The 25,952-nt window shown below is 43.6% G+C and overlaps 1 protein-coding gene and 1 long non-coding RNA gene across 3 annotated transcripts in view; both read right to left on the reverse strand.

Annotated features, from left to right (window-relative positions):
* Positions 1 to 606: 606 nt before the first annotated feature.
* Positions 607 to 25,952, reverse strand: part of LOC138370862 (uncharacterized kinase-like protein D1044.1) — a 37,105-nt gene continuing 11,759 nt past the window's right edge. The window contains exons 1-3 of one of the 2 annotated variants that reach the window (XM_069335470.1): positions 11,495 to 11,513; positions 1,492 to 2,309; positions 607 to 1,351 (exon numbers count right to left, since the gene is read on the reverse strand). In XM_069335470.1, the coding sequence (XP_069191571.1) occupies positions 958 to 1,351; positions 1,492 to 2,021 (924 nt within the window). In that variant the 5' untranslated portion in view covers positions 2,022 to 2,309; positions 11,495 to 11,513 and the 3' untranslated portion in view covers positions 607 to 957. Of the gene's footprint in view, positions 1,352 to 1,491; positions 2,310 to 11,494; positions 11,514 to 25,952 lie in introns of those variants that run through there. The other variant, XM_069335469.1, reaches the window with a different exon arrangement.
* LOC138370698 (uncharacterized) lies at positions 22,618 to 23,558 on the reverse strand. The gene is made up of 3 exons (XR_011230217.1): positions 23,199 to 23,558; positions 22,974 to 23,051; positions 22,618 to 22,846 (listed from the first exon to the last, which is right to left on the reverse strand). It is a non-coding gene; the product is annotated as an uncharacterized lncRNA (long non-coding RNA).

The following is a 25,952-nucleotide window of genomic DNA, read 5'->3' on the forward strand; positions in this document are numbered from 1 at the left end:
ACATGGCTCAGTAGCTTGGAACGTTACATAGAATGCAATTGTAAAATAGTTATTATTGGCCAAAGATTTGTGTGGATCCTCCTCAGTGTGTTGACGTTAACAAGCCTAACGTTGTAACAATCACTTTTGGCAAGCTGTTATTGGTGCGTTTATGTCAACACCAGTGAGTGCTGTATTGCAAGTCAAGCATGAAGTTTAACGTTCAATAAAATGTTTCACAACTTTTTCCGAGTCACTTTTTTGTAGATTAGATTTGTTAGTATACTGCAAATTAAATATCTAGTATTAATAGTGTAAACTTTTTATACAAAATTCCCCCATTTACCTTACCCTTCCCCCCCATCCCTTCTCCATCAAACTGACCAACTTTTTACAACCATGACCATGTTTAGCTCTTACAATACTGGCGGCAGCGGCAGGCAGGACCAAGGTCACTACAGTTACCAATTTAGAGCATTATTTGCCTGGTCTAAAATATTTGTCCCGACTGAAGTTCTCAAGACATTAGATGTCAGGACGAAAAGGAGCCATGTTTTAGGTCCCACATATTTTAAAGACCTTTCCAAATTTAATAACTATAAAAGGAAGAGAATTGACAAGTACAAGAATGCCTATTAATTTTATAATTAGATCATTAGCAATTTATAGATATTTATTTGGTATTAAAGGACAATGGTGGAACTATCGACTTTCTAAGCAAGTGAAAGGGTAAATTGTTACCCTTATATATACACGAGGACTTCAGAAGTCAAGAGTAAAAGTTGATACTTGCCAAATTTGGTACTCCAAGTAGTAATTAGTCACATTCATAGAGATACTTTTGGTAGGTTCCTGGGTCCGAGGCTCATGCAACAACAGACAGTTCAGGATCAATGTCCACCACATTGCCACAGTCAGCTACAAGGCCGAATTCATTAGGTATAAATAAATTTCCTGCCATTTCTTCACTGGGCAACATTAAAGACGTGATCGCTCTTGCTCAATCAGTTCACCATACAAGGCGAGGAACCGAGATAGAAATTGTGGATTTTTCTTCTTCTCGTCCAAGGTACTGGAGATCTGCCTCATCACCAACGACACCGTCATTGACCCATACAGCATACCGTACTCCATCTTGTTCCTGTACTCCTGATGGAGCTCTTTTAGGGTGAAGGGCATCCCCCTACCCCCAGCCTCCATCACACTTCTGAAGGTGTCATAGTAGTAGGAGAGGAAGTCCCGCCAGTTCGCCTTCCTGTCTTTCCCGTGGAGGCTGGTGTAGAGAAGGTAGTTTAAGTCTGTGGCCGGGGAAGCCAGACGGTTCAGCTGGAGGTCAAGGAGCATTACATCAACCGGTTTACCTTCACTGTACCTGGAATTATGAAGTAAAACATTAGTGGCACACGAACTGTTTTGTTTATCATTTAAAAAAAATACCGATTTGAGTTAAATTTTCAAAATTGAGAGCCAAAATACATCTAAAAAGTGTAGGATGAACAAACTTTTTCCTACCTGAATTGTACGTTGTTCACCCAGCAGTCGCCATGACAAATCACATCAAACTTGGGATTTCTGACCAGAAAGTGTTTGACAAGATCAAGAGAGTTGTTCTGATGCTTGGCCAACCACCGCCTCGCCACCTCGTAGCCCTTCATGTTGGTCAACAAGGCCTCGGCACCCGCTAGACTTCCCGAGCATGTCTTGTTATGCATTTTCTTCGCATTTTCCGATAAACTGGTCCAGTCTTCAGCAATGTGCGGGAATGTTTGAGCCAGGTCTTGCAAGGGCGTTTTTGCCTTCAGCAGGAGAGAGGCTGCATGGAGTCGGGCCAGCTCCTTCAGGACCAGGTTTGTATGGTCTACATCGAGGCCTACTTTGCAGTCGAATACTTTAAAGCCCAAAGGTCGGAGGTCTTCCAAGAAGATCAGCTCTTTATCCTCTTCTAAAGATGTGTATAACCACCTTGGCATTCTCAAGTTACTGTGGCCCAAGGAATTCAGCTCCTGAGTTGAGTTGCGGAAGGATTTCCTTGAAAAATTCATTTTCTTTCTTCATCATGGATAAATGAAAATCAGCCAAGTGGTCCTCTGATCTATGTGGGCTTATTTTTACCACATAAGACACTACGTTATGGTTCCCCATCAGGGAGAATTTGACTTCAACACTGGTAACTGTTGAAGAAAAGTGGTCGCCCTTGCCAGCAAGGTCTCTTACGCTTTGAGAGATAAATATGGCCTCTCTGCCCTTGTCCATCTTCAGTGCCTCCTTCACATGATCGTCCTCTATGTTGGCCTGCGGTCCGACAGCGCCCGTACTTCCTGCAGAACCCACTGCCAAACATACATCTCTATTTTAGAAACTTGCTCGCGACTTTCTGGCTTTTGCACGATAACCATTACATATTCATATTACCTTTCATAAAAATACAAAAAAAAGTTACATTAATAGCACAACACTTATAATTTTATCATGTACTATGAAGGTAGCTGTTAAAGGCTCTGGATCCCTCCTGCCAATTCAACATCTCTTCCCTCTCTCCAATAAACAGATTTACACATTTATGTGCAAGCAAAGGTAACAGTCTACCCCAACCTCTTCACCATTGAACCCCTTATCTTTCATATTTCACCCCCACCCACCCTCTTAATTTGTAATTAAGGGGGTCATAATAAGTTGTTCAAGGTCAAACTTTTTTTACTAGTTTGATATGAAAATGGCTGCAACTGTTTCAAGTTTCAGTATTGCAGCTTCAATAGAAAGCAAATTAGTTTTTTTTTTTTCAAAAAATTTCACATTCATTAAGCTGCTACAACCACAATAATTAATAATCAAAGGAAGGCACTAAACTGGGAAAGCTATGTAGCATCGTCAAATGTGCGGAATAATCAGAGGGTGCTTAATAACACCAAGGATGCCAATACGAGAACAGAAATACACAAGGCGAATGACATTAGAAGTATCCGATTCACCAAGAACTCTATCGAGGGGAAAAGTGATCGCGAGGGACTGTCGGAAAGCAGGACACGCTTGTCCTGGAAGTCATGGTAGTCAACAAGGATATGCGCGACTAAGAGGGACAAAGCAATTCGGAAAATAAGGAGCAGGCCAGCGCTCCATTAAGTGACCGCAAGTTAAGTGCTTATGGCCAATACGCAACCTCGCCAGAGCCGTTTTCCAGCGCTGGTTACAGTGGTATGAAGGAAGACCATGGGGGACACTACGCTTAATAGTACAGTTTGTTACCAGTAACAAAAGACCAACAACCCTGCCAACGAGCAAGGTTGGAGGAACGAATAACTGGGTAAAAGTCTGAATAAGGTATACCTTTACTGGAGATGGGACAAAAGCAGATAGCTTCCGTAGTGGCAGCATCCACACGCTCATTTAAAGAAACGATAATATGCCTGGGACCCCATCAAAACTACCGATTTAAATTTACTTGAGATAAGAAACGGCCAATGTTTAATCTCGACAGCCACCAGATGGACTGGATTAAAGGACCCTAGAGCCATTAGGGCACAACGAGAGTCAACTACAACCGTAAAGGAGGATTGACACCGAAAATGTTGGAGACGAAAGCATAGAGAATTGCATAAATTTCTGCTGTGAAGATGCAGGTAGGCATCTCGGAGGTAGGCGACAAGTGTTGTCAGGAAAAAAAAAATAACAGTGACCTACACTTTCTGCAGATTTAGACCCATCGGTGAAGATGGAAGTCTAGTGGTAGTGGGAAGAAAAATGTTCAAGAAAAAGGAGTGTCAGAACCGTAGGAGGGGGTAAAAACTTTAGCGATATGGGTCAGGGATGTACAAGATTTAGGAAGGGGGGACCCTCTACAAGGGGCAAGGACGGAACAATACGAGGAGAAAAAGCGGTAATACGAATCTAAAAAGAATTCTGTAAGCGAGATTACTCGACAAAAAGAGGGAGGTGGTGAAGAATAACAGTAACTACCGGAGGAGTAAATGTCAAAGCATGATAGAGACAAGAGTAAGGATGTTAGGACCGCGTAAGATAGGGAAGACGGTAGCGATCATAGCGGACCTGAAGAGATAGGAAGCCAGTGTCAACAAACAATACGAGGGCAGAACGAAAAGTACCAGAGGTGAAGCACAACCCAGTATGGTGCAAAGAATCAAGACTGCGAAGAGTAGGAGATGCAGACGAGTAAGTAGGGCAACCATAAATGAGTTTAGCAGGATGAGAGTGGAATGTAAAGAGGATCATACTCTTCTCCGGTCCAAGAAGTATGGGATAAAACCTTAAGGAGCTTAAGGGCCTTTGAGCATTCAACTCTTACATCAGAGATATGGAGCGGCTAAGACAAACTAGTCAAATATTAACCCCCAAAAGCTTAGTGGAATATCTCTACACAAGGGGATGGCCATAAAATGTCTGACGAAGAAATACCACCCTTCAGAGTATAAGTCATAGCACAAGTCTTAGACTTTGAGAACCTGAAGCCATGATCTGTGGCCCAAGACGATACGGCACCGTATCTCGAGTTCAAGCCACCGTTGAAGGAGAGGCGAATCATCACCGACATAGTTTAAGATCGTCGACAGAGCGGAGAAGACGTCAGGAGGAAAGAAAACCATTTAGGGCAACCAGAAAAAGTAGTGCTCAGAAGACTACCTTGGGGACACCCTCGCATTGCCGAGAAGAAGCAAAGTGGGGCACCAAACCTCACTAAAAGAACGACGAGAGGAAACTGGAGAGAATGGGAGATTACCACAAAGGCCATAAGAATGAAGTTGGGACAGAATATGATATCGCCAAGTGGTATCTCAAGCCTTTTACAGGTCAAAAGGACGGCAAAAAACGTAGGTCTTCGGCGCAAAAGCAGTACGAATATAGACCAAGTTCACCAGGACATCTGTTATGCTGTGGCATTTGCAAAAACCAAATTGAGAGGGAGAGATGGTGAAAGTGTTCCAAGAACATCAAACGAACGTTAACCATACGTTTAAAGAGTTTGCAGACAACGCTTGAGGGCAATAGGGCGGAAGTCCTGAGAAGATGTCCCTAGAGATACTGGTTTCTGAACAGGGAGAACAACAGCATCGAGCCAGTCCACAGGAACTGACGACGACTCCCAGACCCGGTTATTCAGACTCTTCAAATAGGGAGACGTGCACGGATGGAGATGGCGAAGCATCCCATAATTAATGTCTTCAGAGCCCGCTGTCGTAGAACCGCAGAGGGCCAGGGCAGACTGAAAATCGGAGATAATGGATCGTCATAGGGAAATCTGAGATGGGCACGGAAATCCAAAAATGAGATTCAAGAACAGGCTTACGAAGAAGGAAAGACTGAGGAAGACGAGAACCAGAGCTAACAGATGAAATGTGAGAACATAGTTCGGCTGCAACTTGCACCATGTCTGTCACAAGAGTACCGCAGAGGTACAGGACCGGCGAGATATCGGGAACGAACTTTACTGATAACTTGCAGATACGCTTTCAGATCTGCAGCAGAGGAGTTTCGGACGTAATGGTCGAAACATACGACTTCCAACTCTCCCTTTTACCCCATACGGATGGTCCTACCAGCCACCACTCCCCTTGCGAAACAGGAAAAAAGAATCAGCCGTCTGCCGGCAGCGGTGTCGTTTCCAGGCTTCATGCTTACAGTGGATAGCCCGAGCACATTCCACTTCCCACCAGGAAACTCGCTTCTGCGTGTCCCAAGACGTAGCGCGAGGAATAGAGTGGAAGGTAGCGTCGAAGACTCTTGAAAAAGAAAGATACGAGGGAGAGGCAGAATGTAGAGGTTGGAGAGAGTAGCTCAAAGGGTAAAGAGGTTCTAGTCTCTCTTGGACAATTGCCACCTAGGGAAGGAGAGGGGAGGGGGAAGAGAGAGGTAACAAGAATGGGGAAATAGTCACTGCCATGGAGGTCATCAAGAACCCGCTAAGTGAAATGCAAGTAAAGAGACGAGCAGAGAGAAAGATCAAGACAGGAAGGGTGAGAGCGAGTCTACACGAGTAGGCTCACCAGAAATCAGAAAAGACATAGAAGAGAGGATGAACAGTTCGAGAAGACGAACCCAGTAGTCAGAACATCACTCTAGAGGGTATGTCAACCATTTAAATCGCCCAGCAGGAGCACAGGCTCTGGCAAAGAGTCCAGTAGGTGTTAAAGATCGGAAGGTAAAGTGGGACATTTGGGGGAGAAATTTAACAAACCATATACCATTTACTCCCATAGACGGGCAGCAGAACATCCGAGAGGCGACGAGAAAAGTAGGGAAACTAATGTTATATCAGAACGAAATCAAGATAGCAGTAGAGTAATGGGCCTCAGCAAAAGCCTGGGGTGGGAGAGAGAAAGGAATAGCCATGGATGCGACCAGGACGAGCACCAAGCATCTGCTCGTGGAGACAAAAGGGGGGAAAACTGAGATCAGAAATTGGAGTTCATGGAAATTTGCGTAATATCTACGAATATTCCATTCAAGAATAGACATTGACAAAAAGAGAGGACAGCAACAGAATAAAGAATACGCAAAGGGTTAAAATGGAACAACATGTTAAAGAAGTTCAGGAAAGTCAGAGGACATGGGTAAACCGAATAAGGATGAAGGGAAGAGAGCAGGAGGGCAGACCAGAGGCGGATGAGCAGGGTCTGTAGGAGGAGACATCCGAGGGTCAATGACAGCAGGAGGGGCAGAAACCGGGGAGCACACCTTAGCAAGGGCAGCAACCGTGAAGGAAGCAGGGGCCAAAGAAACCATAGCAGGAACGGGGGGGAAACGACCACAGAAATGGGAGGGGATGGAGCAATAGAGTCAGAGGTCGGGTGCGAGGAAGAAAGCGAAGCCTTCTTTCCCGCTGGGGAGGAGGGAGACGAGCCAGGCTTTCGCTTCCGACTCTAGACAGGTATGCCAGCAATAACGTACTGGACAACAGACCTCTAGCGTGTGAACAGACAAAGAGGGAACAACACGATTGCTGGGAGTGATGGAAAGCAGTTCGCACATATAGGCAGCGTGGAGAGCCAAGAGACAGGGAAGAACGGGAAGGAGGATCGGAGGGAGATTAGAAAAGATACAGGAGACATGACAGTTGGTAGAAAGTGAACCCCCCCCCCCCTCCCCAGACAGAAGCAGCTGGTGAACCCTCTGGATGTAAAGGAACAGGGGAGGAGGTGGGCATGTCCGGGTCTAATGCCTGGAAACTTGCGAGACTGAGGAAGGTGCGAAGGATGAGAGGAAGATTACAACACAAGATGTCAGCAAGAGTGGGGGAGACGGCGAACTTAGCGCCTTGCTTCGGGAAAATACAAACGTTCCCGGTGCTTCAAGTCGAGGATGGCTGCCTCAAGTTTGAAAAGTATACACGCACAGGAGAAGGTAGGGTGGGGTGAGCCTCAATGCAATTGAAGCAGCGGGCCTGGGGAGAAGTGCACGCCAACATAGAGTGACCCTCGCCCACACACACGAGGACGAGACAGTACTGGAGCATCAGAAGGCACCATGTCCGAACTTCCAGCACTTATTTCAAAGCCGAGGAGAGGGAATGTACTCCTGAACGGAGCATCTGGCACCAACAAGAGTAACAGCAGGCGAAGTGTCCGACCATCAAAGGTACTCTTCACAACCCAAAGGGGCAGACTGGGACGGACACGAGGCGGTCGAGTGAACGTCTACCTGGAGAACAGAATGGCCTAGTGCCTCGAGGATATGTTTAATATCCTCGTGGCTAGTACTTTAGGTACCTAATACCTGGTCGCAACATGGTGCCACGGTAGAATGACCAGTGCCAACACTGGCATTTAACCGAGCGTTCTAGGAGACCCAAACAGGGGTCTCCCAATGCAGAACAAAGTGGCCAAGCGGGTGGCTGCATCTTGAGGAGCAGCGACACGTGCCAAAATCTGTGGGGGCTAAAAAATAACAGGTAATTACTGAATAAACAAGATCCCTATGGAGGGAGAAATCCTCAGGAGGAGAATCCAACTGATGGAAGTCAAAGTACTTATTGTATGTAGCAGGACCAAGCAAGGCGTGGTACGAATTAGTATGGGAAAAGCGTGCGAGAGCGGCCGTGGCGGGGACAACGATGAGGACCCCTAGTGAGGTGTCATAAGGCGCAGTAGTCACCGAGAGATGGAGCCGTGCTAAGGGACGAGACTGTCACCACAGGGAGCTTTGAGCTCAACCCTACCATAGAAGAGGGAAAGGGGTGGGGGGAAGGAAGAGTAATTCAGTCTGAGCCCTATGAAGCAGGGGCTACAGAGCCCGGTCTTCCACCACAGTCCGACCCAGGGACCTGGTCGCCCACCCCTTTAGCCTGGTTAAGAGAAGTCATGTCGTCAGCCATGCATTAGTCACTAAACGTTTGGGGCCTGAATCCAAGGGATACCACCTACCAAGTCAGGGAGGTGGAGCGAGGGCCAGTGCAGGAAGGGGGCGTCGTCCCCAGCAGTGCTCCCCTTTTCAAAATGGAAGTCCTACTCCATCGTTCATTCTTCCATATTGGTGCCAAGACCCCATTCCCCCTATCGCCCCAGCCTTGACCTCTAACCATCCACTCAGGACGGCCCCTCACGGGTGACCCCCTCCAGCGAGTGGTCCGATGGCTCACAAGGCCCCTACGGTACGACTTTCTGCATGTACACCACCCAAAGAGGGGGCCAAAGGGGGGGGGACCTCACATGTCCCTAGTACGCAAGCCTCTCGCTACGACGAGGCGACATCACGGAGGGATCTACAACCACAAGTGTGAAATGAAAACTTCTATGGCACTATCTCATTAGCATATAATAAAGTATCCAAGACTATTCTCCAAAATATGTTTAGGAAAATCTATTACAAGTAGTCCAAGTTCCTAAAAATTTGTACAAATATGTTTATTACTATTTATAAAATCATTAAATGAACTTCAGAAAAAAAAACGCTTCTTGCAGACTGTATAGAAATTACACAAGGCAAGTTTCATGTAAATTGAATAAAAGATGGAAATGTTACGTTTATATTACTTTAATAGAAATTAAAAACGAAGTCTAAGGTGCTGCCATCCGTGGCCGGGGTTGATAACTAATTTCCTTCAAAATTGGCATCCTTACAGATAGGCTTACGTGCAGTCAGGTGTAAAAGTTTCATGCAAAACATTCGATAAACAAGGAAAATATTGAATTTTTTTTAGATACAACTAAATATATTTATTATATGTTATTTTGATAGCCGATAGTAAAGATTTCAGTCGACACTTGTTTGATGTTAATTTAACATTTTGGTAAATTGTTGACACTAGTAAATATTTTGTTTCTCCCCATTTATGCTACGATGCCGATACTGACCAAATTAAGACCTTTACATAAAAAACTAGTTGATTTTTTTTTTAATCTAACTAGTTTTCAGTTGTTGCATATTTGAAGATTATGTCCGCTTAAACCAAACTATTGTATGGGTTAATATGCAATTACTACATTAAAGGCAACTTGCCTTTCACCATGAAAATATAAAGTACTCTGAAACAAATTTAAGTAGTTTAAGTTATGTTTATCGGACAAGGCCTTGTTGGTTCCGCAACATAGTAAATTACCTTTTACTTTGAAGAGCTACCCAACAGCTTCCCTTCAGGTTCTTCATGGACACTTTGGTAAAAGGTGCAAAGTCTACTATAAACATTATGCTTAAATATATTTCGAAGTTCATTAATAAAGTAAAATGTGTATCTACATTTATATATTAATGAATCTAAGTCACTTCATGCACGCAACGTGGTTCAAATTCAGTAAAATGCAAGTATATAATATATATATATATCAATCTTTGGACAACACCCACCAGTGGGACTCGAACCCAGAAAGCACAACTACCTTCCAGTAGCTACCATAACTAGTACGCTTTAACCCACTACACCATCAGACCCTACAAAAGAAGTAGAGACTTCGAGATATATATACATCTCAAATATCTCCACTTCCCGAGGGCACCAGATAAGTGTGAGGTTAGTCTGCGTTTTTCATCAAGCCACTGTCAATGTGAGAGAACTCGTGTCCATGCTATAAGCCTATACTTGCATAAACCACAAGTGAAGATTAACAATCTTTGGACAACACCCACCAGTGGGACTCGAACCCAGAAAGCACAACTACCTTCCAGTAGCTGCCATAACTAGTACGCTTTTGTTTGATTGTTAATTGTTAATAATAAAGATTGTTAATCTTCACTTGTGGTTTATGCAAGTATAGGCATATATATATATATATATATATATATATATATATATATATATATATATATATATATATGTCGTACCTAGTAGCCAGAACGCACTTCTCAGCCTACTATGCAAGGCCCTTTTTGCCTAATAAGCCAAGTTTTCCTGAATTAATATATTTTCTCTAATTTTTTTCTTATGAAATGATAAAGCTACCTATTTCATTATGTATGAGATCAATTTTTTTTTATTGTAGTTAAAATTAACGTAGATATATGACCGAACCTAACCAACCCTACCTAACCTAACCTATCTTTATAGGTTAGGTTGGGTTAGGCAACCGAAAAAGGTAGGGTAGGTTAGGTTAGGTAGGTTAGGTCGTCGAAAAAACATTAATTCATGAAAACTTGGCTTATTAGGCAAATTGGGCCTTGCATCATAGGCTGAGAAGTGCGTTCTGGCTACTAGGTACGACATATATATTATATATATATATATATATATATATATATATATATATATATATATATATATATATATATATATATATATATATATATATATATATATATATATATATATATATATATATATATATATGTATATATATAAATTATATAATAGTAACCGCAGATAATACAAGATGAAAATTTCTTTTCAGACATCAAGATAGTTATAGCTTACACGTCTACAATAGATCCACTACGGGCTCACCATAGACCGTGCTACTGGGAAGTTTTTGTTCCAGGTAGCGAATCTTAAAGAACAGTCAACAATAAACTTTAGGAATTACATATTGCTAAGGTTCACTACATCAGTCACAGGGATACTGTGATCAAGGCGATCTTTAATACATTTTGAAAAATATTTACCAAACCAAATTGTCGGCAAGTCATCCGATAGTTCATGAATGTCATTCACCCATCTTGGTCTCCAAAGACGTTCTTACATATTTCACCGAATTTCATTCTTAGTCAAGCCGATATTTCTAATAAAGTAAGATATGACGGCGATATTCTTAGACCGGGGGAAAAAAAAGCAACAGATATGTGCATAGGATTTAGTCCGCTTGTCAACGGGCCAGTAGTTAAACCCCCAGCAAAAATTTAATTTAAATAATACCCTTCAGCAGAAGGAACATTAGCTTACTAGCCATGTTACTGCGGCTGAATCTCTTAAGACCCACGTCACTTACAGGTGCGGAAGCTCACTAATCAAATATAGTCATTAGCATAACAATTAGAGTGAAGCGCCAGAACACAACCTCAGTGGGTAACCATGTTACAATAAACTAGAGGACAGGTCGTAAACACCGGATGACCCACGTTGTGAGCACCCAACACCAACTTCTGCTATACGAGAAGGCCTTTAGTAGTGAAATATACGACTACGACCGCGCGCACCAGCTGCCAGCTGGCACTCCCTGGAGTGCCATCCGACAGCTGGTGCGCAGGTGTGTAGTCGCACAGGTTTTGGGGGATTTTGGGGGAATTTTTGGCGCGTTTCGGACGCGTGTGAGCGTGTTGTGTTTGGGTATGTGGTCATGAAAGAGGGGAGGTCATGTTGATGAGTGCCAGGTGGTACGCGACGTCGTCGTCACAGCGCGGGTGTCTAGTCACAGGGGGTAAGGGAATTTCCCGGAAGTTTGGCGCGTGTCGGAGGCAGCCCTGAGTGGCGGGTGAGCAGGTGCGGCCCCCCACCCCGCGCGCGCGAGTAAGTGGTGGAGTAAGAGGAAGGAGTGAAATGAATATGTGTGTTTAGCAAGTGATAGAGTAAGAAAATAGAAGGAAGATGGAGGAAGGAGTAAAAGAATATGTATGCGTGTTTTTGCGTAGCCTTAATCGTGAGTTAGTGTGTAGATGTGAGGAGAAGGCAACACAGTCTGTTATGTTGTTTTGGGTGGGGGGTTGGATGGAGCTTCCCCTTCGTCTGGAGAGAGTGCTCTGGGCCTTTATGTGGTTAGACAAACCATTAACGTCCCCTACAGGAAGAGCTAAGTGTGTGTGTGTGTGTGTGTGAGGATGAGGGCAAAGTCTCCTGTAGGAGGGGGGTGTACCATTACCTAAAGCGTTTTTCAATGTCGCGACGGGGTAAGCGTACTGGTCGCAGGTTGGAGCCTGACTGCTTTTTCCGTGTTCGGGTCAAGAAAGAGAGAAGTCACTCTCGTTGTGAGACTGCAGCGGGCCATTATGTGGTTAGACAAACCATTAACGTCCCCTACAGGAAGAGCTAAGTGTGTGTGTGTGTGTGTGTGTGTGTGTGTGTGTGTGTGTGTGTGTGTGAGGATGAGGGCAAAGTCTCCTGCAGGAGGGGAGTGTACCATTACCTAAAGCGTTTTTCAATGTCGCGGGGGTTTTTGTTGTCTTCAGAGTGTTGATGTTCGTCCCACGGCGGGTCCCCTTACACTGTGGATTCCGGTAAGGAGGCGCGAGGTACTTACTGCTGCCGACAGACAGACCCTCACCTGTCACCCATCAATCACTTCTCATTTGACCCAGGTCGTTTCACTCCCCTCACACACAAACGCCCCGCCAGTTCCCTGCGAGACTTCATCCGCTACACACGCGTCATACAGCTCCATGTCATGGAAAGGCGAAGCTCTACAGCATGCATGAAATGCGGAGTGTTTTATATTCCATCACCGAATCAAGTGTGTCGGCTGCAATGCGCTAGCTGTGAAAAACCGCCCCTAGGACATTACGACATCAAATGCAAGCGATGTCAGCAGATTTTCTGTGATAACCGTGAGTGTTATTCATATTTAATATTCCACAGTTCATTTTATGGCATCCACAGGTGAAATATCGCGTGTAAACTACTATAGTGTGAGAATATTAACTCATTCGGTCTATTACATTCCACACAGTTAAATATGTTCTTTCCAATTTCAGTTTACAAAACCGTGAAGTGTCCATATTGCTCACCCACCCCGCGAGGAGGTCATCGCCGGAATAAAACTTCACATAAACGTAGGTAACATATAAAATACACTTCTCGTATCTGTATTTCATCCACTTGCAAGCGAACACACATGCATAATAATAAACATATTTTTTCCCCATTCACCCATGCTGAATATCATTTGTTCCATTTCAGGTTATAATCCATACCTCAATCGACGGAGGGAACAGATCGACGTCATCGAGCCTATACCCCATTCCTCACACACTGAGCTAAGGAGTGCACATCTCACTCGCGGCCACCCCCCACCCCTTCATCAGGCTCAGCCACGCCGCCAGATGGGAGGCTACGAGACCGTATCGCCCCCTGTTAACAGGATGTTACGAATTCATACACACGCACCTGCTCAACCCCTTCACCAGGACATAAGTAAGTTATTATTACTGTCTGATTTCAGTCTATTTCCTAAACATATTAATCCACACTAGTCTGTTCCCTAGCCTCATATATATATATATATATATATATATATATATATATATATATATATATATATATATGGTTCATTCTTTCTAGAGATAATATGTTTTCTTTTTTTTACAGACGACACACCGCTGTGCATAGATTTGGCATCCAGCGTCAGCTGCAGCAGCAGTGGCAGTGAGAGTGACACAGCAGGGCGGACAGTAGCCACTTCCGGCTCTCACAGGGAGGGGAGGAGGAGGTCTCGTTCACGCCCTCACTCAACCCCCATTTCCTCCCCCAGCCCCATACCCCAATCAATCAGCGACAGCTATGACAGCAACAGCAGCAGCAGCAGCAGCAGCAGCAGTGGTGAGAATCGTACCATTTTCATCTCAGACAGTGACTCAGACGACAGCTCAGCAGACCGTGACCTTGACCCGCCAGCGTCTGTCAATTCTGACTTATTAGCACCGTCAGGCGTAGTAGCTGAGCCAGCGGTCTCACCCATTCATCTCGGAGGGGGAGGGTTATCACCACCCCCCACCCCTCCCAGCCCTATCCCATCACCCCCTCCACCTCTTTCCCCCTCCCCTCCACCTGCGCTAGAAATTCAACCTCAGTTGCTGGATCGAATTGACAACTATAACGGCAGCTACGTCAGGCTTTCATTCTCCATACCAGAACATGTTAACACCTCACCAGGACTCTATCTGAGAACATACAGGGATTTTTTCATTAATGAGGTTCGATCCCTTTTCTCCCCACAACACCCATTCCTCCTAATTTACCCAGACATCACTCTAATTGTGAGAAATTTAAATGTACAACAAGACGGTGAGGATAATCTATTGGATCCTATAAATAACGACGGCTTTCCCATACGAGGTGAGGGGCAAAGAATTACTCTAGAGGAAGTAGAAACTCTTATTGATTTTTGGGCTGATGAATTGACAGAGAAAATATCCCAGTATCTGGAAGCGAAGGAAGGGTCCAATGTCTTGGTTGAGCGGCTCACCGGGTTTTACATTAACTGTGGTCAGATAGAACATCCGATAAGATTAGGCTCGCATGTAGACTATCCTAAAGGCTTGCGTGGAAAGCAGTTGGTTTTCAATCCAGAGGGAGAGGCTGATATCTGCCTTATGCAGTGTGTTGCAGCTTATAAATGTTTAGCTAAGGGAATGCACCTAGATAATATTCGCGCTAGATCTGTGAATGCTAGTTGGTGTCTCAGACACATGAAATGGCCAGCAGATGTCAATTCTGCAGTGACGTTTGAGGATATTCTCAAGGTAGAGAAAATGAATAAAGTCAGTATATTCATCTATTCACTAGAAAGAGATGAAAATGCTAGACGACAGCAACGACACTACATTACACTGGCTAGGAAGGGAAGAGGAGGATATACAGATGTCATACCATTGCTGATGTTGGAAGCTCAACATTTAGTATTAATTAAGGATTTTAACCAATATGTACGTAATATGAGCAACAATCCAGATCTAATCCCAAGTCATCACAGCTTCTGTCATTGTTGTTTAATATCACTCCCTGCAGATAGCATGCAGAGCCATGAAAGTACATGCAAAGTAATCTTCCTCTCTGGTGGGTAGAATTTGAGAGTTTGATGTACTTTGCATGTACTTTCATGGCTCTGCATGCTATCTGCAGGGAGTGATATTAAACAACAATGACAGAAGCTGTGATGACTTGGGATTAGATCTGGATTGTTGCTCATATTACGTACATATTGGTTAAAATCCTTAATTAATACTAAATGTTGAGCTTCCAACATCAGCAATGGTATGACATCTGTATATCCTCCTCTTCCCTTCCTAGCCAGTGTAATGTAGTGTCGTTGTTGTCGTCTAGTATTTTCATCTCTTTCTAGTGAATAGATGAATATACTGACTTTATTCATTTTCTCTACCTTGAGAATATCCTCAAACGTCACTGCAGAATTGACATCTGCTGGCCATTTCATGTGTCTGAGACACCAACTAGCATTCACAGATCTAGCGCGAATATTATCTAGGTGCATTCCCTTAGCTAAACATTTATAAGCTGCAACACACTGCATAAGGCAGATATCAGCCTCTCCCTCTGGATTGAAAACCAACTGCTTTCCACGCAAGCCTTTAGGATAGTCTACATGCGAGCCTAATCTTATCGGATGTTCTATCTGACCACAGTTAATGTAAAACCCGGTGAGCCGCTCAACCAAGACATTGGACCCTTCCTTCGCTTCCAGATACTGGGATATTTTCTCTGTCAATTCATCAGCCCAAAAATCAATAAGAGTTTCTACTTCCTCTAGAGTAATTCTTTGCCCCTCACCTCGTATGGGAAAGCCGTCGTTATTTATAGGATCCAATAGATTATCCTCACCGTCTTGTTGTACATTTAAATTTCTCACAATTAGAGTGATGTCTGGGTAAATTAGGAGGAATGGGTGTTGTGGGGAGAAAAGGGATCGAACCTCATTAATGAAAAAATCCCTGTATGTTCTCAGATAGAGTCCTGGTGAGGTGTTAACATGTTCTGGTATGGAGAATGAAAGCCTGACGTAGCTGCCGTTATAGTTGTCAATTCGATCCAGCAACTGAGGTTGAATTTCTAGCGCAGGTGGAGGGGAGGGGGAAAGAGGTGGAGGGGGTGATGGGATAGGGCTGGGAGGGGTGGGGGGTGGTGATAACCCTCCCCCTCCGAGATGAATGGGTGAGACCGCTGGCTCAGCTACTACGCCTGACGGTGCTAATAAGTCAGAATTGACAGACGCTGGCGGGTCAAGGTCACGGTCTGCTGAGCTGTCGTCTGAGTCACTGTCTGAGATGAAAATGGTACGATTCTCACCACTGCTGCTGCTGCTGCTGCTGCTGCTGCTGTTGCTGTGGGAACCGACCTGTGAGATTTATATTTATTTAATTTATATGAATTTATATTTACGTTAATTTATATACTTCGATAGCAATTTGTATAATGTTAAGTGGACTGTATTTCTGCAATAATCTCTTAATCTCACAAATCGATCCTCTACACATTAGGGGGGGTTATTAAATTAATATATATGCAGCCAATCAAACTACAGTAATAGCTACATACATTGATGAGGTTCCTTATCTTATAGTACAGCAGGTTAGTCCACCAGGTATAACTAGGGTGTAGACACCAAATTATCCTCTTTGAGGTAGCTTCCATATCACCCAGTAACTGGTGCACAAACTCTTCCTCGTCTTGACCTGTCAAAAGGGCGCTAACTGTGAAGCCAGAATCCTATATATGACAAGCTATATCAGAGAAAACACTATACAGTACATGGAACATGAAGACCTGGCTTAATTACCTTTAGTTTGAGGCTTCCACGTGATCTAACCGGACACCCTATATCCTGACATTAATGGCCATAAATGAATGATAAACGGGTTTCGGATAGACTTAACTTGAATTGTAGACATCGTGTTGGAGATGGTACCTTTGGTTTCCATAACACTACGTCCAAGTAAAATTAACAGGAGCCGAATTTGCTCCCGTGTGAGCCTCTGGTCTCAATATAAACACAATGGCTGTTTAACACTCCATACTATTGACGTTACTGGCCGACATTGTCCAGAATGATAGGAGCTAAATTTGCTCCACACGTCTCGGAGGTGACACAACAATGGCTCCCCCTTCCTCCCTGACGCCTGGCCTACTTTGTCCAGATTTCAGATAGTGATAGAAGGGTCACATTTACTCTACTTTAATATTGATAATTAAGTTAATTTATATAAGATGTTTTTATGATGGTAAAGTCCAAAGACTAATGTATTTAAGAATAATTCCCACCATAATAGGTGGTGAATTATAATAGTATGTGGTGATGATATCCCGTTTTCTTTAGATGGTAATTCCACTACAAGTTACGTTTTCTATGGGTAACTTGTTTATACAACACAGCTATTATCTGTATGATATTATTATTAAATGGTGTCGGATTTTCCGACATAATTCCCCAGGGGCTGCTCACGGGTCGAAGTCCTAATTAGAACAGACGAACACCGATACTCCTCCTTCGAATTATTAGATTAATTTGATGTTAGTAGTTAGTAATCACACATTTGTGTGTCTGTTCGTACAGGACGGATGTCCCGTACTAGAGTTGCAGGGGTTAGAAGTCTAATGCGATTTCATTTCCCTGTCAACTCTTGAAAGGCTAATATTCAAGCCTTATTACATATTATTTAACCCAGAAGACTGGATGTGATCAAGTACTACAGTCAAGTATGATTCAGGGACTGCAGTGAGATCAGTGACATTAGATATAACTTGAAGTTTGTTCAGGTAACTGGTCACTGATATATAAACACTGAGGCCCATGGAATACATCTTGATTAAATAATAAATGTATCAAATCAGTCATCAGATTTATTGGGGTTTAATTTAGTTAATTGATTCAGAAGATTGAATAGCTCATCATTAAAGTAAAGTATGGTTCTGAGACTGCAGTGGGTTCAGTGACATTGGTCGCAGTGACTTGTAGCTGTTTTAGGCTACTGTTCACTGATTTGCCACTGAGGCCTCATGAACTCTTCTTCAGCTTTAAATGATGATACTAACATCAACCTCTGTTGGTATAGTCAGCTGTAATCTCCTTAGTATAATGCTACTGGAGAAATATAATCAGCTGACAAATTTAGATTTCTATTGGTATTGTTTATCTGCAGGCATAGGTCTCCTCAGGCTTGATACTGGGCCTGAGAGTAATTTACCTCCTGCAGAGTTTAACATGGTTATACCCTGATATTTAGTAGGGCTACCGATGAATCGATGACAATAGTCTGTCCCTACAAGGAGACCGAAGTCGGTGAGGTGATCAGACTTAATATTATCTGCCAATTTTATTCCTCTATTTCTCAGGAATTTGGCTGTTGCTCTCAGACCTTGAACTTGTAGGTCTACTGGTATTTTCTCCACCACAATGGCTTGTACTCGACAGACGTACCTGCCTAAGCGTACTGATGGTTGTACCACCTGGTAGACTTGAGGTCCTGCATCTGTTACAAACCCTGAGATGTTGAATGACATCTGGGCTACAGGCCTTAATTGTAATTCATCTGCCAACCTTTTAGTGATGTATGTTCTTTGGGATCCTTGGTCAAACAACCCACGGGTATGGACCTTGGCCCTCTTATTCAGGATGGTAATTTGGGCAGTAGGCAAAGTCGTATTACCTTTAGACTTTGCTGATTGGACACTCTTTGTTTGTTGCACCTTGCAGTACTGTACTGTGGTGGGAATGCTATCTTCCACCTTGGGGTTTGGAGACGTTGTTTTGGTGTCTCTGCACAATGCTGCATGGTGTTGACCTTTGTTACACCTATTACAGGTGTGTAATTGGGTATCACAGTCCTTGATGTTATGTTTCCTGAGGCACCTCGTGCAATGTTGCAAATCTTTGAGTCGCTCAACACGGGCGTCACTATCAGGAAAATTAGGGCAGTGGTACATTGAATGTTTCTCATTGCAGAACAAACATGTTCCATAGCTTCCAGTACCCTTTGGTGTCACGTTCTTGGATGACACAGTAACTATAGGCTTGGAGGGTCCCACTGCATATACGCCCACACTGCCTCTGTTCCACTTTGGTGTTGAATTATATTGTCTAGATTGATTTGGAGTACCTTTGGTACTCTGTGGTTTACTATTATTGGTTTCTGAGGGTTTACTTGGTGGTTTTAATTTGTCATGTGTTCGTAATTGATGAACTACTGACTTTAAACCTTCAGATATTTCATTCATGGATAAGATGCTTTTATTGTAATGAGCACTCATTTGTCTCAATATGTCCCTAGGTATTTTCTCCTGGACAATTATTTTCAAGACCCACTCAGCCCCGTTTGTATCTGCTGTCAGGCTGAGGGCATTGATCAATGATTCTACCTCCAGCTTGAAGACTTGGAGTGAATCAGCTGAAGCCTCCGGTGGGGGTAAATGCAACAGCTCATGAACTAAATGTGATGTTCTTACTTCTGGATCAGCATAATTATCCTTGAGGAGTTTTACTGCCAGATCATAGCCGTCATTAGTTAATCTCAGATGGGATACTACTGTTTTAGCCTCACCTGATAATTGACCTTGCAAATAAGAGAATTTACTACTCTTTGGTAAAGATTGTTTTGAGTCTACAAGGTCAACGAATTTGTTCCAAAATTCGTCCCAATCTTCCTCATCTTTTCCTGAGAAAGTGGGTAAATTAATTGGAGGGAGTCGAGCTTCTGCTTGACTCGTATTAGATGCAACTGTTGTTGTTGTTGCTGTTGCCTTGTTCTGGGCAATTAATTTGACATAAGGCTGTAACGTGGCCTGAGTGTGATCTTCATAATTCGCAAGATCAACCATAATGTCGTCTATTTCTGTTTCTGATAAATTAGTGTTGGCAAGTTCAGCCACATATGTTGCTATTTGGCATTTGATTTGCTCAAATTTACCTGCAGCTGCTTGATAATAGCTTTCCAGGTCAGCATAATCAACTGTTGATTGTTGTGACAAATCTTCACATTTCTTGATCTGTCTTGTTAAGTGGCCTTTAAGACCTGCAAGGGTTCTTTTCATTCTCCCTGCATTATCCATACTGGCTCGTTGGTGAAGCCTTGTGGGGCTTGTACTTGGGCTGCTCATAATACTGAACAAACACTAATGGTAGCCTAGGGTAAATTCTGAACTCACTAGGCAATATTCCTACCTCTACTAGAGGTTAGCACTTAAAATTAATACACATTATATATATATACAATCATACACACTAATGATTTGAGTGATAAACCAGTGTCACTGGAAGTACCTTTAGGTTAGCTCTTCTATATCACCCTAGGATGGTAGAGACACTAATTAATCACTCAAAGGTGTAATGATCATAAGTAAATTATTATATATACACAACTCAACTCGAGTTGATAAAAATTACACCCAAAATAGAGTCAGCAACCATTCATTAATGGTGTTAGGTTGTTGAATATAGTACAACTGACTATAGTAATAATGGGACTAGGATGAACAATAATAGTTCAACTAGTCAGTATCCTACCCTGTTGTGGGTTGGCAATTAGTAAATATTATACTGTGATCACTAGTGCAATTTATATTAAATAATTCTCTATTTGGAGAAATAATATACACAATTATTGATAATAGCCTCTTAATTAGCCTCTATGAAACTTCTAATATTATCTAGAAGTATTAAATATTATTAGTGACCTCGCGAAATAAAGTCCACAAAATTCGTAGATAATCTCTCGCGAAATGTAACACCACGAAATCCGTGAACAATCTCGCGAAGACACAGTCACTAGTTTGGCTGGCTTCTATATTAGCGCTGTCATTTCACGAAATAACACGCCACCAAATATCTGTGGGTGTGCATGAAACCGCTGACGAAGCTGAACTGGGCTGAGGGAGGCTCCTGAGCTCCCTCGAGGCTAGGCTGCCGTCTTGACTGCTGGCCTTGTTTAAATAACACTGCACTAGTATATTTAATGAATCCACTGGTTAACTGGTTCATCCGGTACTAAGATGACCAAATGTGGGTTCATAGGATCAAATAATCCGTCATCCGGTTCGAAGATGACCAAATAATGTGGGCACCGACTTGTGAGATTTATATTTATTTAATTTATATGAATTTATATTTACGTTAATTTATATACTTCGATAGCAATTTGTATAATGATAAGTGGACTGTATTTCTGCAATAATCTCTTAATCTCACAAATCGATCCTCTACACATTAGGGGGGGTTATTAAATTAATATATATGCAGCCAATCAAACTACAGTAATAGCTACATACATTGATGAGGTTCCTTATCTTATAGTACAGCAGGTTAGTCCACCAGGTATAACTAGGGTGTAGACACCAAATTATCCTCTTTGAGGTAGCTTCCATATCACCCAGTAACTGGTGCACAAACTCTTCCTCGTCTTGACCTGTCAAAAGGGCGCTAACTGTGAAGCCAGAATCCTATATATGACAAGCTATATCAGAGAAAACACTATACAGTACATGGAACATGAAGACCTGGCTTAATTACCTTTAGTTTGAGGCTTCCACGTGATCTAACCGGACACCCTATATCCTGACATTAATGGCCATAAATGAATGATAAACGGGTTTCGGATAGACTTAACTTGAATTGTAGACATCGTGTTGGAGATGGTACCTTTGGTTTCCATAACACTACGTCCAAGTAAAATTAACAGGAGCCGAATTTGCTCCCGTGTGAGCCTCTGGTCTCAATATAAACACAATGGCTGTTTAACACTCCATACTATTGACGTTACTGGCCGACATTGTCCAGAATGATAGGAGCTAAATTTGCTCCACACGTCTCGGAGGTGACACAACAATGGCTCCCCCTTCCTCCCTGACGCCTGGCCTACTTTGTCCAGATTTCAGATAGTGATAGAAGGGTCACATTTACTCTACTTTAATATTGATAATTAAGTTAATTTATATAAGATGTTTTTATGATGGTAAAGTCCAAAGACTAATGTATTTAAGAATAATTCCCACCATAATAGGTGGTGAATTATAATAGTATGTGGTGATGATATCCCGTTTTCTTTAGATGGTAATTCCACTACAAGTTACGTTTTCTATGGGTAACTTGTTTATACAACACAGCTATTATCTGTATGATATTATTATTAAATGGTGTCGGATTTTCCGACAGTTGCTGTCATAGCTGTCGCTGATTGATTGGGGTATGGGGCTGGGGGAGGAAATGGGGGTTGAGTGAGGGCGTGAACGAGACCTCCTCCTCCCCTCCCTGTGAGAGCCGGAAGTGGCTACTGTCCGCCCTGCTGTGTCACTCTCACTGCCACTGCTGCTGCAGCTGTCGCTGGATGACAAATCTATGCACAGCGGTGTGTCGTCTGTAAAAAAAAAGAAAACATATTATCTCTAGAAAGAATGAACCATATATATATATATATATATATATATATATATATATATATATATATATATATATATATATATATATATATGAGGCTAGGGAACAGACTAGTGTGGATTAATATGTTTAGGAAATAGACTGAAATCAGACAGTAATAATAACTTACTTATGTCCTGGTGAAGGGGTTGAGCAGGTGCGTGTGTATGAATTCGTAACATCGTGTTAACAGGGGGCGATACGGTCTCGTAGCCTCCCATCTGGCGGCGTGGCTGAGCCTGATGAAGGGGTGGGGGGGTGGCCGCGAGTGAGATGTGCACTCCTTAGCTCAGTGTGTGAGGAATGGGGTATAGGCTCGATGACGTCGATCTGTTCCCTCCGTCGATTGAGGTATGGATTATAACCTGAAATGGAACAAATGATATTCAGCATGGGTGAATGGGGAAAAAATATGTTTATTATTATGCATGTGTGTTCGCTTGCAAGTGGATGAAATACAGATACGAGAAGTGTATTTTATATGTTACCTACGTTTATGTGAAGTTTCATTCCGGCGATGACCTCCTCGCGGGGTGGGTGAGCAATATGGACACTTCACGGTTTTGTAAACTGAAATTGGAAAGAACATATTTAACTGTGTGGAATGTAATAGACCGAATGAGTTAATATTCTCACACTATAGTAGTTTACACGCAATATTTCACCTGTGCTTGCCATAAAATGAACTGTGGAATATTAAATATGAATAACACTCACGGTTATCACAGAAAATCTGCTGACATCGCTTGCATTTGATGTCGTAATGTCCTAGGGGCGGTTTTTCACAGCTAGCGCATTGCAGCCGACACACTTGATTCGGTGATGGAATATAAAACACTCCGCATTTCATGCATGCTGTAGAGCTTCGCCTTTCCATGACATGGAGCTGTATGACGCGTGTGTAGCGGATGAAGTCTCGCAGGGAACTGGCGGGGCGTTTGTGTGTGAGGGGAGTGAAACGACCTGGGTCAAATGAGAAGTGATTGATGGGTGACAGGTGAGGGTCTGTCTGTCGGCAGCAGTAAGTACCTCGCGCCTCCTTACCGGAATCCACAGTGTAAGGGGACCCGCCGTGGGACGAACATCAACACTCTGAAGACAACAAAAACCCCCGCGACATTGAAAAAACGCTTTAGGTAATGGTACACTCCCCTCCTGCAGGAGACTTTGCCCTCATCCTCACACACACACACACACACTTAGCTCTTCCTGTAGGGGACGTTAATAGTTTGTCTAACCACATAATGGCCCAGAGCACTCTCTCCAGACGAAGGGGAAGCTCCATCCAACCCCCCACCCAAAACAACATAACAGACTGTGTTGCCTTCTCCTCACATCTACACACTAACTCACGATTAAGGCTACGCAAAAACACGCATACATATTCTTTTACTCCTTCCTCCATCTTCCTTCTATTTTCTTACTCTATCACTTGCTAAACACACATATTCATTTCACTCCTTCCTCTTACTCCACCACTTACTCGCGCGCGCGGGGTGGGGGGCCGCACCTGCTCACCCGCCACTCAGGGCTGCCTCTGACACGCGCCAAACTTCCGGGAAATTCCCTTACCCCCTGTGACTAGACACACCGCGCTGTGACGACGACGTTGCGTACCACCTGGCACTCATCAACATGACCTCCCCTCTTTCATGACCACATACCCAAACACAACACGCTCACACGCGTCCGAAACGCGCCAAAAATTCCCCCAAAATCCCCCAAAACCTGTGCGACTACACACCTGCGCACCAGCTGTCGGATGGCACTCCAGGGAGTGCCAGCTGGCAGCTGGTGCGCGCGGTCGTAGTCGTATATTTCACTACTATTTCACTACTAGTATAGTGAAATATACGACTACGACCGCGCGCACCAGCTGCCAGCTGGCACGTTTGGCGCGTTTCGGACGCGTGTTAGCGTGTTGTGTTTGGGTATGTGGTCATGAAAGAGGGGAGGTCATGTTGATGAGTGCCAGGTGGTACACGACGTCGTCGTCACAGCGCGGGTGTCTAGTCACAGGGGGTAAGGGAATTTCCCGGAAGTTTGGCGCGTGTCGGAGGCAGCCCTGAGTGGCGGGTGAGCAGGTGCGGCCCCCCACCCCGCGCGCGCGAGTAAGTGGTGGAGTAAGAGGAAGGAGTGAAATGAATATGTGTGTTTAGCAAGTGATAGAGTAAGAAAATAGAAGGAAGATGGAGGAAGGAGTAAAAGAATATGTATGCGTGTTTTTGCGTAGCCTTAATCGTGAGTTAGTGTGTAGATGTGAGGAGAAGGCAACACAGTCTGTTATGTTGTTTTGGGTGGGGGGTTGGATGGAGCTTCCCCTTCGTCTGGAGAGAGTGCTCTGGGCCATTATGTGGTTAGACAAACCATTAACGTCCCCTACAGGAAGAGCTAAGTGTGTGTGTGTGTGTGTGAGGATGAGGGCAAAGTCTCCTGTAGGAGGGGGGTGTACCATTACCTAAAGCGTTTTTCAATGTCGCGACGGGGTAAGCGTACTGGTCGCAGGTTGGAGCCTGACTGCTTTTTTCCGTGTTCGGGTCAAGAAAGAGAGAAGTCACTCTCGTTGTGAGACTGCAGCGGGCCATTATGTGGTTAGACAAACCATTAACGTCCCCTACAGGAAGAGCTAAGTGTGTGTGTGTGTGTGTGTGTGTGTGTGTGTGTGTGTGTGGTGTGTGTGTGTGTGTGTGTGTGTGTGTGTGTGTGTGTGTGTGTGTGTGTGTGTGTGTGTGTGTGAGGATGAGGGCTAAAGTCTCCTGCAGGAGGGGAGTGTACCATTACCTAAAGCGTTTTTCAATGTCGCGGGGGTTTTTGTTGTCTTCAGAGTGTTGATGTTCGTCCCACGGCGGGTCCCTTACACTGTGGATTCCGGTAAGGAGGCGCGAGGTACTTACTGCTGCCGACAGACAGACCCTCACCTGTCACCCATCAATCACTTCTCATTTGACCCAGGGCGTTTCACTCCCTCACACACAAACGCCCCGCCAGTTCCCTGCGAGACTTCATCCGCTACACACGCGTCATACAGCTCCATGTCATGGAAAGGCGAAGCTCTACAGCATGCATGAAATGCGGAGTGTTTTATATTCCATCACCGAATCAAGTGTGTCGGCTGCAATGCGCTAGCTGTGAAAAACCGCCCCTAGGACATTACGACATCAAATGCAAGCGATATCAGCAGATTTTCTGTGATAACCGTGAGTGTTATTCATATTTAATATTCCACAGTTCATTTTATGGCATCCACAGGTGAAATATCGCGTGTAAACTACTATAGTGTGAGAATATTAACTCATTCGGTCTATTACATTCCACACAGTTAAATATGTTCTTTCCAATTTCAGTTTACAAAACCGTGAAGTGTCCATATTGCTCACCCACCCCGCGAGGAGGTCATCGCCGGAATGAAACTTCACATAAACGTAGGTAACATATAAAATACACTTCTCGTATCTGTATTTCATCCACTTG

Source organism: Procambarus clarkii, chromosome 33 (assembly GCF_040958095.1).
Source record: "Procambarus clarkii isolate CNS0578487 chromosome 33, FALCON_Pclarkii_2.0, whole genome shotgun sequence".
Lineage (NCBI taxonomy): Eukaryota > Metazoa > Arthropoda > Malacostraca > Decapoda > Cambaridae > Procambarus > Procambarus clarkii.